This window comes from Grus americana, chromosome 3 (genome assembly GCF_028858705.1).
Source record: "Grus americana isolate bGruAme1 chromosome 3, bGruAme1.mat, whole genome shotgun sequence".
In the NCBI taxonomy this organism is placed as follows: domain Eukaryota; kingdom Metazoa; phylum Chordata; class Aves; order Gruiformes; family Gruidae; genus Grus; species Grus americana.
The window spans coordinates 32,687,403-32,703,065 of NC_072854.1; the positions used below are offsets into that span (position 1 = coordinate 32,687,403).

Below are 15,663 nucleotides of genomic sequence, written 5' to 3' on the forward strand. Positions count from 1 at the left end.
ACAGTTTAAGACCATTTGCAGAAATAGGAAGACATCATGACAGAAGTTACATAGTTTGCATTTCAATCTTTTATAACCATATAGACTAGAAACTTGTAAATGAAAGATCAAATGTTGATATGACTCAGTTGTATCTCAGGCTTTGAACACAAGCCTCTAAGACATGATGAATTTATATAGCCTGCTGAAATCCTAAAGTCAGCTGTACTCAGCTGTAGCACTCAGCTATATGACTTGAAGAGAAGTTTTGTTCAAGCAGCAACAATACATAATTCAGACATTAGCACATAATAAAGGCAATCACTTACCCGAGGACCAGGTGGTCCTGGTGACCCTGGTGGCCCTCTTTTTCCTGGATCTCCCTACAAAAGGGTAAAGTAATTTTGTTGATTCATAGTAATAATGAAAACCAGCAGTTACATATTTATACCACACAACAGTGAGAAATGAAGTAGCTACAGAACCTAGGTCCACAACATGGCTCCCATAGTAGAATGGGAAACTGATATTTTAGTAGAATGGGAGCCATGTTGTGGAATAGGAGTCACAAAAAACCAAATAATTTTTAGCTGCTTTAGAAAGCCATAACATCTGCCCACAGGATCATCTATGCACTCCTCTATCTTGTAACTGCAAATTAAGTTCTGAATTAAAAGAATCTTACACTGCCTAACTGGCAAAAATGCACAAAGCACAGAGAGGGAAAAAAATCCCCTTTTTCACAGCCCAGGATGAATTTACCAAGTTAGAATCTTCTGTTTGTGATGTTTTGATGTCCAGTGTTTTCAGAAGTAAAGACAACACAGAACCTCTGCAAATTATTTTTTTCTGAATGCTTTTAATTAAAATAAATTTAATATACTGACAGGGACTACCTTTTAACTTAATACTGTCATTTCAATATTATGTTTGACACGTTATTAAATCAAAAATGAAATGAACAAGATGAATATAGAAAAATTATTCACTAATTCTCACAATGCATGAGCTATAGAGCCATAGGTTTAAAAACACTAAAAAGGAATATTTCTTTTCCATGCAATGTATAATTACATTGTGGACTCATTATCACAATCTTTTGCAGAGGCCCATGATAGAAATGTATTCAAAAAGGGACTGACTACATTAATGGAGGATAGGCTCATATATAGCTTTTGAAAAAGGCAGCACAGATGCAATTTCTGATTCAGGCAGTCTCTGAACTGCCAACTGCCAGAATGTGGGACAATATGACAGAAAAATGTCATTTTACAAATAGCCCATACACTTCCCTAGGTATCCATTATTGCCCATGCTACAGACAAGACACTGAGCTAGACAGATAATCTTCTGAAACAAATTGGCAGGTTTTAATATTCTTTTTTATATTCATTTATATGACCGATTGCAACACACGGGGAGAGGTATGCATTAAAAAGTAAGCTTCATTAAACAAAATTTTAATGCTATTTCAGATTTCAAGTAAAAAATTAACAATTTATTTCAATTTGCATGCCAGTGATAAAGCATGGAGTCAAAATATGAGTGTGCTGAAAGTGAGTGCACAGTAAGGTCAGTAGACGGAGTCACACTTAAAATGAGACCAAGAAGAAATACTGCCACATTCACTGATATGTAAATGGAAAAGAGAAATAGTATGTGGTCATGTACCATAACGTGTATGTGAGAAGACAGCAGTAAAGCTAAAGTTCTGCGTGTAATGTTAAGTTTTACATTTACCGTATTTCTGGCAGGTTTGTTTTTTTATTTTAGCTTTCCTTGACTAAGAGGAGAAGTACAGTATGGGACACTATATGAAACATAGAATTCTAATCTAATGGGTGGCCCTGACTTTGTGCTATTAATTGTTCCTTATTTCCAATGAGCTTCAAACACAATCTTTACTCTACCAGTGACCACTGCAGAGAAAAAAAAAATGTTTTCAAGTGGTGTTATAACCCAAATAGTGTTTAGATAGCATGGTGATTATTCATTTTTTCTGTAAGCACCTTCTAGCAATTGAATAAACCTACATTTTTAGCAAACATGGTAGTACTTACAGGTGGACCTGCACGACCTACTTCCCCAGGAAGTCCTGCTGCACCAGCTGGACCCTGTAACAACCAAGTTAAATAGTAATTTTAGATCATACAATACCGCTACAACAAGCATCCAAGGAGTGAGAACATGTAAATCTCTCAAACAAACTGTGCCTTCAGACACCAGTATTCTTGCCCCATATACCTAAGCAACCTCAGTAGTAGATGAAGAAAGCATACATAATAGACATAGAACATCAGGATTAAAACAGTCTTTTTTCACTGAATTACTTTTTATTACAGTATAACAGCTTTATTGAATATTTAAACAGATTCATTAAACGGCATATTTATGAATTGTAAAAATGATACTTACAGGTGGTCCAAGAAGCCCCTTGCCCTGTGAAATATGAAAAAAGGTCAGAAATGTAGGGAGGGTTCCACACCAAGTCAAGCTGTTTGCTGAGAACAGAGTTTTGGGGATAAAAAGGGACAAAAAACCTGATGTTTGATTCTGCAAAATCATTTTGAAAACTAGTTTAACTAATGTTAAATATGAATTTTATTATTAGGTAATCAATATCAGGAGAAAAATTAAATTATTGATTATGTTGCCTTGCAGTAGCATTTATTTACACATATTTACAAACACATATACTTCCACAAAGGAATGAAGACATTGAAGCCTTTGGGTTTACTGAATTATCAAGTACCATGACAAACACATCTATGCTATAATCATTTCCTTCTAACAGTGCATTTAAATTGATAATAAAACAGAATTTTTTAAATTTTTTTTGCCAGTGCTTCCCTGAGGTCTAAATCCATTAAACTAATGCTTTTTGGTAATCAGAAAGAACACCAAACTGCTCCTGTTTACATTTTCCATCAGTATTGCTCTGAATCATTTTAATGAGAAGTATCCAACATACAAATGTGTTTCTGCCTATTTGGACAATATACTCCATCTAAGAAAACAGATCCCTCAGTCTCGCATTACTAAAGCAAATGGATAATTTTATGGAGAACAGTGTCAATGATGTGTATGAAACACTAGCATATAAAATCACAAACATACTTAAATCTTCAGGAAGTTTGATGTAATAAAGCACCTGGACTGAGTAGAGTTTAAAAGCCACAGAATATCATACCAGGACTGTATCTGCAAGGTCGTCTTTAGAAAACTTGGAATAAGACAGGGAAAATTTCAAGCATTTATCAGAGTCATTCCATTTTAACCATTTAATACACAGCAGAATGTAAACTTTTTCATCTTGCATAATCTACATAATTCCTCTGCTATTACTGAACACTCCCTTGCTGCAATTCATTATATTATACATATCTATATGTGACTATACAAATTAAACTTTCACTGCATCACGTATCTGATATTACAATACCATCTGCCTCTGAAAGAAGAAAACCAACTACTTGCAGGTTCCCATTGGAGTATGCTCTTCCTAACGCACCCCTGACAGTGGCAGGGAAAGTCAGTGATATGATACCAAAAGAAGCAACTACAGCTACTGTGTCCGGCCCACACACAGGCCCAGAAGAAGACAGTCCCCCCTCCATCCTTTGCCCATGCTGTTGCATCTCTTCACCCTCCTAATTAGGACTCCCAGAAGCAGTCTGTCCCCCAGCAACCCACGCCTCTCCTCGCCCAGCTAGTCCACCCTTCTGGCCATGAACTCCCTGCAAGCAAAGCTGGCAGAGTTGAGAGCTCCGATGCAATCAGCTAATAAGGACCTACACAGAGCAGTTAATGAGCCCAACCAGCTGCGCATGTTCCTGCCTCTGCCTGCTCCCTAAAGGGGAAGCCTCTCCACGCAGCTTGGGACTGCGGCCTTACATCCCCAGATGCCTGCTTTGGAGGTGCTTACCTGACCCACAGAGCACACGGAGTGCATGGGTGTGGGCAGTAACCCACAGTCTGTAATCACCTGGTTCAGAGACACTCACCCTGTAGATCTGGTAAGTACCTCCACGTTGTCAGGACGGACCTGCTGCCATCCACCATGAAGAGTCACATACCAGTATTTGTATGTGTACCCTGTGCCAGAAGCTGTACTTTAGTAGACCTTAAAATATCTTCAATTTCTCTATCGCTAAATACACGCAATCCTACCCATATGTCAGACCTGGAAAACACCAGCAATGTATCAGCTAACAGAAAAGTTAGAGGGAACTTAACAGAGAGAATGGACTGGAGGGTGCAATACATGCACTGAATATAGCAGCCCCAGGTCCATTTACAAAAGCCAGATCAGAGACATCAGCATATTTGGTGGTAAATTACTTGAATTCATCAGAAGTATTCTACTGATTTTGTAAATTTGCTATTTGAGAGACTATCCACAAAAGAGATGAGACTAAGAGAATAAATTAAACTAAATGATGAAGTAGGAAAAAGTAGAGCAAAGGGAGAGTAAAAGAAGATAACTGAAGATTGCCAGGATACGTTCTGGGGAAGAATGGATGACAGAAGCAGAAAAGCAAATGCTGCATATAAAACTTGAGATACTTAATATTTTTTTCTTTCAGTTACCCTGAAGTCTTAACTTGGCCAATAAATTCTACTGGATGAGCTTAAAAAACAGTGATAATAATTTAAAACTAATTAATGTTGTAGCCAAGACTTTCTGTTTGCACTGAGTATTTTAACAACTTCAGCAAGGGGTTTTTGTGAGAAATGAAATCTTTGGATAACCATCCAGAGACTACTCTACTTGCAGAAGGCCACTGACTGAATTCAAAGCAGTGCATAATTACACCTAAATACTCAATTAATCATGTAACTAGTATGCAGACTCATAAGTGTGGTCACTGTGTTTCTAGTAAGCACGGTCTCATGGATCAAACCAAAGACCTGTGAAGGTTAAACAGCCCCACTATTTCACACTTGTAGTAAGAGCTTCTCAAAAAGTCTCTGAATCTGAGAATTAGAACCATCACACTCCAGCACTGCCACTCCTAGCCGCCTTTTTTTTTTTAATTAGGTTTCATTACTCTAAGTTTAATCTCACTAAAGGTGAGATGATCCATATAGACCATTTTGAGAAACTTCCACTAACTGCTCTATTTCTTCAGCAGCTTAAAGGCACTCATCAAAAGGAAAGCCTGTATAAATGGAATTTCCCCAAGAGATTTATTTTGAGCATTAAACTTTCCATATGGATTCAGCATATACAGGTTAACAACCATGGAGCTAGAAAATCAAACACTAGGCTTCTTCCTAAAATGTGAGGTCTTAACCTTAATTACAAGGGTAATGACATGAGGTGACTAAGTATATTCATCTTTTCTTTACCTTTAAATAAATAGGAATTCTCATTTCCTCGTTATAAATATTCCTGCAGATTCACCTTTAAATACAAGGTCCAGTTGCTTATTAAACAGAGGCAGAACAACTGCAAAGGCAATCCCAACTGAAGTTCAGTGAAGCCTTATCACCATAAGACTGAAAGTCTCAGATCAAGCAAAAAAATCACTAAACTTTGAACAATGGTCCAAAAATCTCATGAGATTTATTGCTTTTGCAGTCTCAAAATATGGTCACAAAAGACCTGAATGAGGTAACTGCTGCTCTGAACGGAATCAGCATTCACCTTGACAAGTTGGTCCAGTTTGCTGCTTTCCCATAATAACATCTCTACTTCTAAGTTGAGACTAACCCTCTTTATGTATATTTTATATACCCACTTTTTCTGAAGGCTTTTAAAATTATTCTGTCTCACATTAGTCTGTGAACAATGAGATAAAATCATGTGTATTTTCCCTAAGTCAGTTTTTATTTCAGTCGACAGGTTTTTACTACAGTATTTTAACCTCCAATATTTCAGTATTTTGGTTTTAATTCCTCACCTTTTCTCTCATATAGCGGTTATTTTCATGTGCACTTTTCCCATATCATCTGAGTAACAAATCTGACAGTTAACTTGTCTCTTCATTCCAGCTAAACATTTTAAAATGTATTGCAGATGACCCAGAAATTATTTTCCCAACTATGTGAGAGCAAAAAATGAAAATGGACCCCCCCCAAAAAAAACCCCAAAAAACCCCAACAAAAAACAACCCACCTTAGGCCCTTCAGTCTACCCAGAAGCTACCTCAGTTTTGTTATTTTCTGTAACTAAATTTAGATTGTATATTGAGTCCACAGATTGACTAGTCATTATAAAAGTATTACCGATTTAACTCAGGCTCCAGATTTTCTGGTAAGAAACAGCATCCATGAAACACAAATGTCCAGATAGAATGATTCATCTTAAGTTTGAACATGTCTATAACGTAACCTCTTCAAGAATAACATTATAATTTTCTCTCTGGCCAAATATCAAAATGACTGTGTAATACAAAGTTAGTAAAAGTTAATGGGACAGGGTCAAAAATACAAAAATACGGTCAAAGATATAGGATTTCACAGCAAGGAGTGCTATATCAGAATACAATGCTTCCCCTATTTAATCCCAACAATTTATCCAAAAGGAATCTAATTCTTAGTTAAACTTTAATTATGTGCAGCCCTATTACAATTTTACACCACTCATGTGGCTCCGCTACTCATTTTCCTCGAAGCTTTCCTGATTTCCTGTATAATCTAAGTTTCTACATGCCAACCATCATTCACTTCTCCAACCCTGTAAAAGTCCTGAAAATCACAATTATTTACAGCCCCCAAATACGGCTGTTAAATCCATCTGCATGCCAATTTGAGCAGTACTCTTTGTATGTCCTTGTTCCTATTTTGCCTTGTTGTCATGTGGAACAGCACAGAAAGTCCTATGTAGCATTTACACTTCTGCAATCCCATTTAAACACATGGCAAGGAGCTGAAACAGGAATAACTGTAGACTAATTTATACAAATAAAACACAGACTCTCCTGTCTCTACAGCATTTTCAGAGATGGAAAACAATGGTATGCTTCCAAAACTTGTGACCGAATCACACACACTCCTTTCTTTTTACAGCATACAAACCAAATATGTCCCCTCCAGTAATATCAGCATACTTTGAAATAAAGACAAAAAGGTTCCTTGATGGACTACTTCAATATCTTAAGAGTTCTTTCAAACCTCAGAAATAGTTTCTGGCTTTTTCTTCACTTCAATGAATGATAAGAATCCTTCATATTTATACCTAAGGTCTAAAAAACCTCTTCAACTACTAAATGTATTACTTACCGGCAGTCCACGAGCACCTGGCAGTCCTGGTTCACCCTTCAGAAGATAAAAATGGAGTTTTTCAAGAGGTATTAGCATAAAGTTTTGTAAACAACATACAGGAAGATGCTCTCCCCTTTTGGAGGGTATCATTTAGTGGACATATTCTGCAATTATTAGTCACTTCATTAATGCTACGCTGGTCTCAGTGAGACTTGAGAGAAAGGAAAGACTTTCTCAATATTAAAAATATACTGCCTGAGGCCTTTTTTCCCCCCCAAAAAAAATAATTCAAATATGCTCTGACTTCTGATGTATATTTCATTGGTCTGATTGCTGATGAAGTCAGGTTTCACTGTTCTGGTTTCCACTGCATATCACTATGACACAATTGCAGCACGAGATGGAGAAAGCTTCACCATTACTGAAGATGCTCAAATTTAATGTCATCAATGTAATGCCACCATTCCTTACTGCTGGCAGAGGGAATGGAAGTTGCTTTGTACTATATGAAAAGGGCCCGGTGGGTCTGTACTTATATTATAGAGATTTTAATATTGCAAGAAAGGCTGCAGCATCCATTAGTTGCATAGAGACAAACAAAAATCCTGCTTAAAAAAATTCCCATAATTTCATGCATAATTTTGTTCTTACCTTCTGTCCTTTTGGTCCTGTGGCTCCACTTGAACCATCAGGTCCTGTGAATCCCTTTGGAAGTAATGTATGCAGTGTTAATGCAAATATGGTTTTCTTAATCACAACAGAAAACATTCTAAAACATAGAATAATGAAGCTATTAAATGAGATAAGTAACTGCAGGAGACTTACAATTCAAATGCCTATTTACATGTACAGATAGAACTGCCCAAATTCAAAGTACTAGCTTCTGGTGACAAACAGCAGTGCTTGTGATATGTGTCCTTCAAAAAATATTCCATTAAATCACAATTAAACTAGACATGTGATCTCAAATTATCTTATTTCCTCTCAATGGGAGATTGATGAATTTAGTTCATGGTTCAGGTTAAAACCAAAAACTATCAGCATTTTCCATTTCAAATAAATCATTAATTGACAAAAAAAAAAAAACGAGCAAAGTTGCTAGGCTGGATTTGAAGTTAGTCTTTGAACCGTACTTGTCTATCTGGCCAAAATTAAAAAGCAATCATGGTATTATAACTACAAATTCATTTGGAGTTCTTTTGTTTCCAAATTTTTAACCAGCTTATATGGCTTAGAAATTTCCAGATATCTATAAGAAAAGCCTTGCTTTTACATTTGTCCAATACTTTTCTTTTTTGGTATACTTCCAGCAATTCAGTGTTCACCCAAGGGGATGTTTTCTCTGACAATTTGCTTTCAAAAGCTTACATGATCATTACAGGCAATTACTGTACGGTATCTTTATTCAGTCTATTAAACCTGACACTGAAATAGTTTGTGAAAGCAAAATGAGATTTAAAAAGTCAGAACTGCCTCACCAATTAAACATGGCAGAAGGTACTATAATTCTAAAACTCCAATTAAAAGTTGAATGCACAGTGGGAGTACAATAAGGTCCCATGTTTTGTCTTCAACTGAAAATAAAAAAGGTTCACCATTTCAGAACACATTATTCAAATATTAGTTTCACTCATCCACTGACATGAGAAAATATGCAACTGCAAACAAGTATCAAAAGCTGAGATGAGTTTAAAATGTTCTGTTTCACCTGATTGTATTACCATGAGTTCTGGCAAAGAAAACAAAACCATGCCTTAAGTGAAAATTATAAGAGGCAATGATTTTTAAAGATCTGCTTATGGGTTTTTGACATGTACAAATGGGTTGTGGTCCTGTACTGTTTTCAGGAAAAAATGAAGTGGTATGAGATACCTCTTACAGATTTGAAATTCAAACAGTTTAACTCCATGAGTTTCAGCTCCATGTCCACTAAATCTCTTTTCAAAAGCAAATTAAAAATTAACCACTAACAGTATTGCAATCTTAATAAACATTAGGCTTTTTCATTTATGCAATTTGCAATATTCTCTAATATACTAGTTTGTTGTATATAATCTTTATTCTGAATGTTTAAAATTATAAAAGTATGCTACCACTTACATAAATTAAACATAAGCTTGTCTGCCTCCTGGCATAAGATCCAAGTACTAATGTAACAATCCTGCTTCGTAGCAAGAAATGCTTTCAAACACTGCTCTCGAGAGAAATATGAAGACTTGCCCAAAAATGTATGACGGTGCTTTTATTGCCACTAACTTATTCAAGAGATACAACCTAACAGGCCGTCAACACTAGATGATATTGGAACTTTATTATTCGGTATTATTTTCCACAAAGAAAGGAAGACACATTAGCAGGTATGGGCTCTGCAGTGGTTGAAGTCTGGGAGGTTTTTGTTTGGAATAACAACTATATGTAAATCACAGGTTTTCCTCAGAAACTGAGTTAAAATTCATTCTTAAGCTTCACTTTAGTAAAAAGGTAACTGTTCACTTTTAACACCAGGCCTACAGGGGTGAACGAAATTATTTTTTTCTTCCCATTTCCTCAATTTTCGGGAAGGAGATACTAAGGAGACCTACAATGACTAAAAGGAACCCTCCCCACAGCCCCTGTGGCCATTAACCACCAAGTGCCCGGAACAGGCCGGCCCGCTCTGCCGACCGGCGGCGCTGACCGTGAAGGAGCAGCGGGGACCGTGAGGGAGCAGCGCCGGCCGCCCCTTGCCGGGGGCAGCGGACCTCTCCGCTCGGCTCCGGGCCGGCCCGCCCGCGGCCCTGTCTCTCCGGAGCTGCTGGTGCCCTCGGCCGCAGCCGACTGTCCTGCCCAGGCCTGACCTTGGCTCCTCCTCTTGTCCTTGCTGCCCTGCTGTCCTGACGCTGCTTCCAAAGAACGCAGCACGGCCTCTTCCCCGCAGCACCGCTGCCCAGCGCCCTCTCCAGAGCAGCGTGGCAGCACCGAACAGCCCGTGCGCTGTTCCTCAGCTGCTGCCCCGGCCGCCCGCAGCCCGGCTGTGCTTGGCCAAGAGAGAATCCTTCAGCTCGGAGAAAAGCGCCTGCCACTGGCACTCGCTGGCAGCTGTGAGGAAGCCAGAAACCTCAAAAGGAGGTCATGCTTCTACAGAAATAGACTAAACCCAAGTATTTTTCCTGAATTAAAAAAAAAAAACCCAAAAAACCCAAAAACCCACAAACAAACTCATGAAGAGGAGGAAATTCCAGAAAGTCAAGTGTACTCACATCAGCTCCTGGCTCTCCAGGCAGGCCAGGGGATCCCGGTTTGCCTGCATCCCCATCTGGACCCTTCAGGATTTAAATGGACAGTTAAGCATGTTTCAGAGAGGGAGGCAGAAATAAAACTCAAAACCTCTCCTCTTGCAGGATTGAATGCAAAGTAGCTGGAATTACTTACCGGTGGACCAGGGGGGCCATCAGGACCTCTCTCCCCCTAACGAGATATGAAAGGGAAGGTATTAGGCCTACAGGGACTTTTCATGGTCCCTCATAAAAAAACAAAACAAAACAAACAAAAACCCAAACCCACACTGATTTACAGATAACCAGGAATAATGCCGAACCAATTTTATTGTAGGAAATTAATATTAAACCCACATGATCCCTATTATACACTAACAGAATAATCACAGAAATTTCTGACAGGAATTAGGGCAAAATACATAGTAGCTCCTATCAGGAATAATGCCACAAATCCTTACCATGCTTTAGTATGAGTGATACTACATAATCCCTTTTGAGATTAGAATTATAAAACCCCTATACCCCATTTAAGGCAAATAATCATAGCATATGATGATGATTACATAAAATAAATAATCCTATATTTTTTATATCAGAGATTATCTGAAAGGCCAGCTTCTCCCCCCACCCCAGCCTGCTACAGAGTATGAAACCCATCAGTTCCTATGTGGGTCTGCAGCCAAATTCAAAGACTTCAGAGTCAAATGCTGACAGTGAGGACAATGCAGGTACACCTCAAGGCATTTCCTATTTCCTACGCAAGGAAACACTTACATCAATGCCATCAATACCGGGAACTCCTGGTGGCCCTGGCGGACCCGGGGGGCCTGGTGGACCAGGGAGACCTCTCTGACAGGGAGTAAGAAAAAAAAAAAGAAAGGAATAATTAGATCCTGGCAAACCTGCAAAAGCCAGTATAGGGCGGACCGGCATAATGCAAGGGGGCATTTATGGGTTGGTCTGGAGGGGGGGTCATAGCTGATGAGGAAGAGCCGTCCTCATAGCACAAGTGTCAGGACCCCTGAGCTGTTGCAACAACCAGCAACACTGCTCTCAGAGTACAGTGTAGATGAGGTGTTACCCCCCCCTTCCCAAGCCCCACCATCCTCCTGCACCCCATGATGCTGGCAGGGCCAGGGCAAGGTGGAGGAGGGTCAGCTCCCCAACGCAGGAGGATCTGAATGCCATATGGCAATGACAGGGTGGCAGAAACAAAACCAGTGATCTTTGCAAATCAAACACTGAAATTCAGTAAGCTACTCTGCTCATTCAGCCAACACAAAGGAGACAGTCTTCCTAAGAGTTTGCGCTAGCGAAGAAAATTTAAAACAACCCTTTCCCCTGTGTCCCGTTTCCTCAGGATTACATTAGCATCTACAGAGGCGCTTTCTCAAAGCACTGGGCTCCCGAGAGGGAGGCGGGAGGCGCCGCCAGTGTGTGGAAACTGAGAGAAAGGCTTTTACAGGTCTCCCTCCCTATAATGGGGGGCTCTGTTCTCCTCGGAGCAAGCTGCGGCCAGCCACAGCCCCACAACGGTGCTCTGTGAGCGAGAGGCTGGCCCGGGCCTTGCTGGGGCCCTGAGCCTGGCCCCTCGCTCCCTGCAGCACTGCTGCTGTGGATGCCTTTCCTCTCTGCACCAGTCTTCCCAGTAAAAATCCATCCGGCGGTAGTTGTAGACGGAGCTCAAGCCCCGCCATATAACTGGGTGCCTGCCTGATACCTGCCATGTACCATCATGTAGGCACACATGGCACCCCCTGCCCTGCGGCCAACTCGCCTTCCCCCTGCAGAAGTGCCAGTGCTGTGTCAGGGTCAGATACAGCTACTGCAGGGGAGAAAAGGGTCAAAAACCCTCCAGCGGGTCGGTGCCAGGGCATGATAGAGAGCGGCCTTCAGTCTCTCTTCACCTGCACCCTTTCCCTGAATGCACAGCACCGGCCCTTCTCTCACACTTACCTCGATTACCGTCTGGCTTATCTGCGAGGGAGACAAAAAGAGCCAAAGTCAGAATAAACTTACTTGAGCCAGGCATAGGCAAACAACCTGCAGGAAAAGCCCCAGAGGCAGGAGGTCCCACAGAGCCCGGGCCATGGCGATGGAGGGAGCGACCTGTGGCTGCTAGGGCAGGCGGCTAAAGGTGAGCCCCGCTGCAGCCCCTCAGGGCTGCTTGCTAACGCCTTGGGGAGGGTCGCGGGGATTGGAGGAAATCTGAAGGCTGGGAAGGGGAGGACTGAATGCCAGCAGCGCCTTAACCCTTTGCCCTGCTGCTGTTGCTTTGGGCACCGACCCTCACCTTCTCTCGCCCTCCGCCCCACCCCCTCCCCGTCACGGGTTTCCCGCCGTCAGGCTCCCCGGTAAGCCGGCAGCTGCGGGGAGGTGGCTCCGAAAATCCCTCCCGTCTGCAAGGCACAGCTTTCAGAAGTCTCCCACCCAAGCAGCGGGTGAGAGGGGGAAGAAAGTAAGTCACGGAAGGGTTAAAATGAGGCTGCTGCTACGCTGGGGCGGGGGGTGGATTTCTAAAGGCACCGAATTCCAGGCAGGTATGGTAAAAAGCAGGCATCTCGGGCCAGAAAGGGGGGGAATGAAGTTCCTGTGGTGGCAAGGCAAGGCAAGGCGCTCACCCGGGCCGGCAGCTCGCCGCAGCCTTCGCGCTGGGGTCGCAGGGGGTCGCAGTGAATCACCATCCACTGGATTTCGAACTGGCAAAGTAGATAAAGATAACGTTAATTCGGGTCAGGGGTTTCATACTGGCTTAGGGTGTAATAGGAGGAACACCGGTCAGCTAACACCATGTTTTAAAAGGTAGGTATTTAATAATAGCTATGGGTGTATCGGAGAGCTCAGTCCAGAGCAGACCTCTACCCTGTGCTTCCCCAACTGTGGAGATCTTTTAAAGAGGGGACATAAACCTACTGAGGGATTTAAAAAGAAGGAGAGATTCATCATGTGTCATTTTTTACATGTTCTTTATAAGCACAGGCATTTTTCCTCATGCCATGTGGTGGTTTTATTAAAGGACAGACAAAAAGATTTTCTCTGAGTGGATAGTTGTGCACATGAAGAATGGTGGGTGTGAGGACAGAAACGCGATCTAAGTGTGAGAAGCTCAAAAAGCAGGATCATATGCACACTGGCAACAGTCTGCAACTGGGTAATACACATCAGCGGAATTTCACATCTTCTTTGAACACTTGTATTTGACACTGGAAAATATCACAGGAGTAAGACAAACCTCTTTCAGAAACTGCAACCGAGACTCACTTGATGTGCTATATAGATTAAAAAACATACCCTCTGCTGAAAGTTACTGAATAGCTCAAACATACAGCTTCAGATGTATATCTGTTGACATATAATGCATCACGTGGAATTTGAAGTACCAGAAACATATTAAATTGTGCATATTTATTGTATCTAAGTTTTAAAGTCTTGGGTTGTTTTCCCTTCCCATCACACATAGTATCAGCTTGGCTTAGGAACCACTAATGAGTGGTTTATCCAGAGATTTCCCAGTTCGATGATAAAATTCAGAGGCTCCTACTCCTTTCTTTTCATTATGGATGGCTGAGGAGTTAGGGGGAAAATAAAGTTTTGGGGTTTTTTTTCTTGTTACAACATAGAGGCCTGGTATGGAAAAGACTCTGATTTGTTTTTTCTGAGAAGCGGAAAATTGAAGTGAGTGTCCAGGGGCTTTCACTTCTTATTTCTTTGTTTCTCCGAGTCTTTCTTCTTATTCTATTGTGCTAAAGTATCTGCCCACCATCTCTCCTGCGACATAATGTCTTGGTGCTTCCTGACTGCCTTCTGTGCTCCCTCTGGGATATCTCATTGCTCTCTTCAGTCCCAATCCATAACTGATATAGAAGGTGGACTATCATTCTGAGATGTTTTCTTTTCCTGCCACCATCCTTACATTCACTTAATGGTATACTGACCGCAAGAGCTAATAAATGCTTTGAGTCTGAAGTCCTTTAGATCTCTGCAAGACACCTACATATCAACAAGGTGCTTGTTTGGGTTTGTTTTTTTTTTTTGCTTTCACCTTCACCACTTCAGTGCTACCACTCCTGAAATTCTTGCTATCACATCTCTACTGTTCTGTTTACTTTGCAGTCCTCAGAGTTTCCAGAGTGCTGAGACTGGAGCACAAAAGAGGCAGTACCCTTGTTTCTTTCACCTGTTATCTGACACCACTATCTGTGAGTCAATTCTTTACCTCCTTTATCCAATTCTCATTTTTAAACCTTTCCCAGTCCTTAGTAATAGACAACTGAATGTCATAATATACATATAAAGAAACTGAATGTATACTATAATTTTATACTACAAGGCAGCCATACAATAATAAAAATAAGAGGGTACCTGGTATCTGAAGATAAGGATTCATAAAAAGGGGATCAAATGATACCTATATGATAATTTATTTCATACCATACAACTAGATTCTCAGTCCTGAGTCTACATTATTCTGAATCTCACTTGCAGAGGGAAAGAGATCCATAAATGGCTCTAAAGCAGTTTATCATCTATTTCTGATTTAAATAATAATCTATTTGTGATTTAAATTAGGATAGGCATGGTTTTAAGTGACAGAATTTCTAAGTTTTCTGTTTGTTTAAATTAAAATCATATTAAATAACATTAAAATTGACAAGTCATCCATTCAGTAGTTAGGAAATACCATAATTAAGGTTACCTGTACAAACTTAATCTGTATGTAATCTGAAATTGTGCAATTCCACACTTCTTTCCTTAGAACGCCTCCCTCATTCACAAGAGTGAATGAGCAAGGCTGTGGAAGTGGTTCCCATAGTGCAGAAACTGTAAGTTTGGAAGTAAATGAGGTGAAAGGTGGTAAAAAAAGAAAGGATGGCTTTGTGGAAAAGGCAGACAGATGCCACTGAATGAGCCTGATTTTGCTTCATAATTCTTATATAGTGGTGACAAATTAATTAAAGCAAAATAGCCACATTAGAGAGCATTCTGCATGGGGTGGGAGGAGGGAATTGGATGCTTGAAATGAAGTATCTGGGTACCGGTTATGCAAAAAGGCTGATCAGTAACAACTGTAACTGAAATCAATAGTCTTGAGCTGTACTTTTAACTTATAACATGGTACAAAATCTGTAAACACTGAAAAAATTACTTTTAAGACATACCACCAGCAGTCAATATCTGCATCAGCACATTCTGGGGGTTTTAGATCGATAATCATTGC

The 15,663-nt window shown here is 40.5% G+C and overlaps 1 protein-coding gene across 2 annotated transcripts in view; it reads right to left on the reverse strand.

The window, feature by feature from the left end:
• COL9A1 (collagen type IX alpha 1 chain) overlaps positions 1 to 15,663 on the reverse strand; it is a 75,262-nt gene that overhangs the window by 43,035 nt on the left and 16,564 nt on the right. Inside the window, exons 6-15 of one of the 2 annotated variants that reach the window (XM_054820977.1) lie at positions 13,067 to 13,144; positions 12,402 to 12,422; positions 11,220 to 11,294; positions 10,600 to 10,635; positions 10,428 to 10,490; positions 7,840 to 7,893; positions 7,207 to 7,242; positions 2,395 to 2,418; positions 2,040 to 2,093; positions 309 to 362 (exon numbers count right to left, since the gene is read on the reverse strand). In XM_054820977.1, the coding sequence (XP_054676952.1) occupies positions 309 to 362; positions 2,040 to 2,093; positions 2,395 to 2,418; positions 7,207 to 7,242; positions 7,840 to 7,893; positions 10,428 to 10,490; positions 10,600 to 10,635; positions 11,220 to 11,294; positions 12,402 to 12,422; positions 13,067 to 13,144 (495 nt within the window). Of the gene's footprint in view, positions 1 to 308; positions 363 to 2,039; positions 2,094 to 2,394; positions 2,419 to 7,206; positions 7,243 to 7,839; positions 7,894 to 10,427; positions 10,491 to 10,599; positions 10,636 to 11,219; positions 11,295 to 12,401; positions 12,423 to 12,464; positions 12,594 to 13,066; positions 13,145 to 15,663 lie in introns of those variants that run through there. The other variant, XM_054820978.1, reaches the window with a different exon arrangement.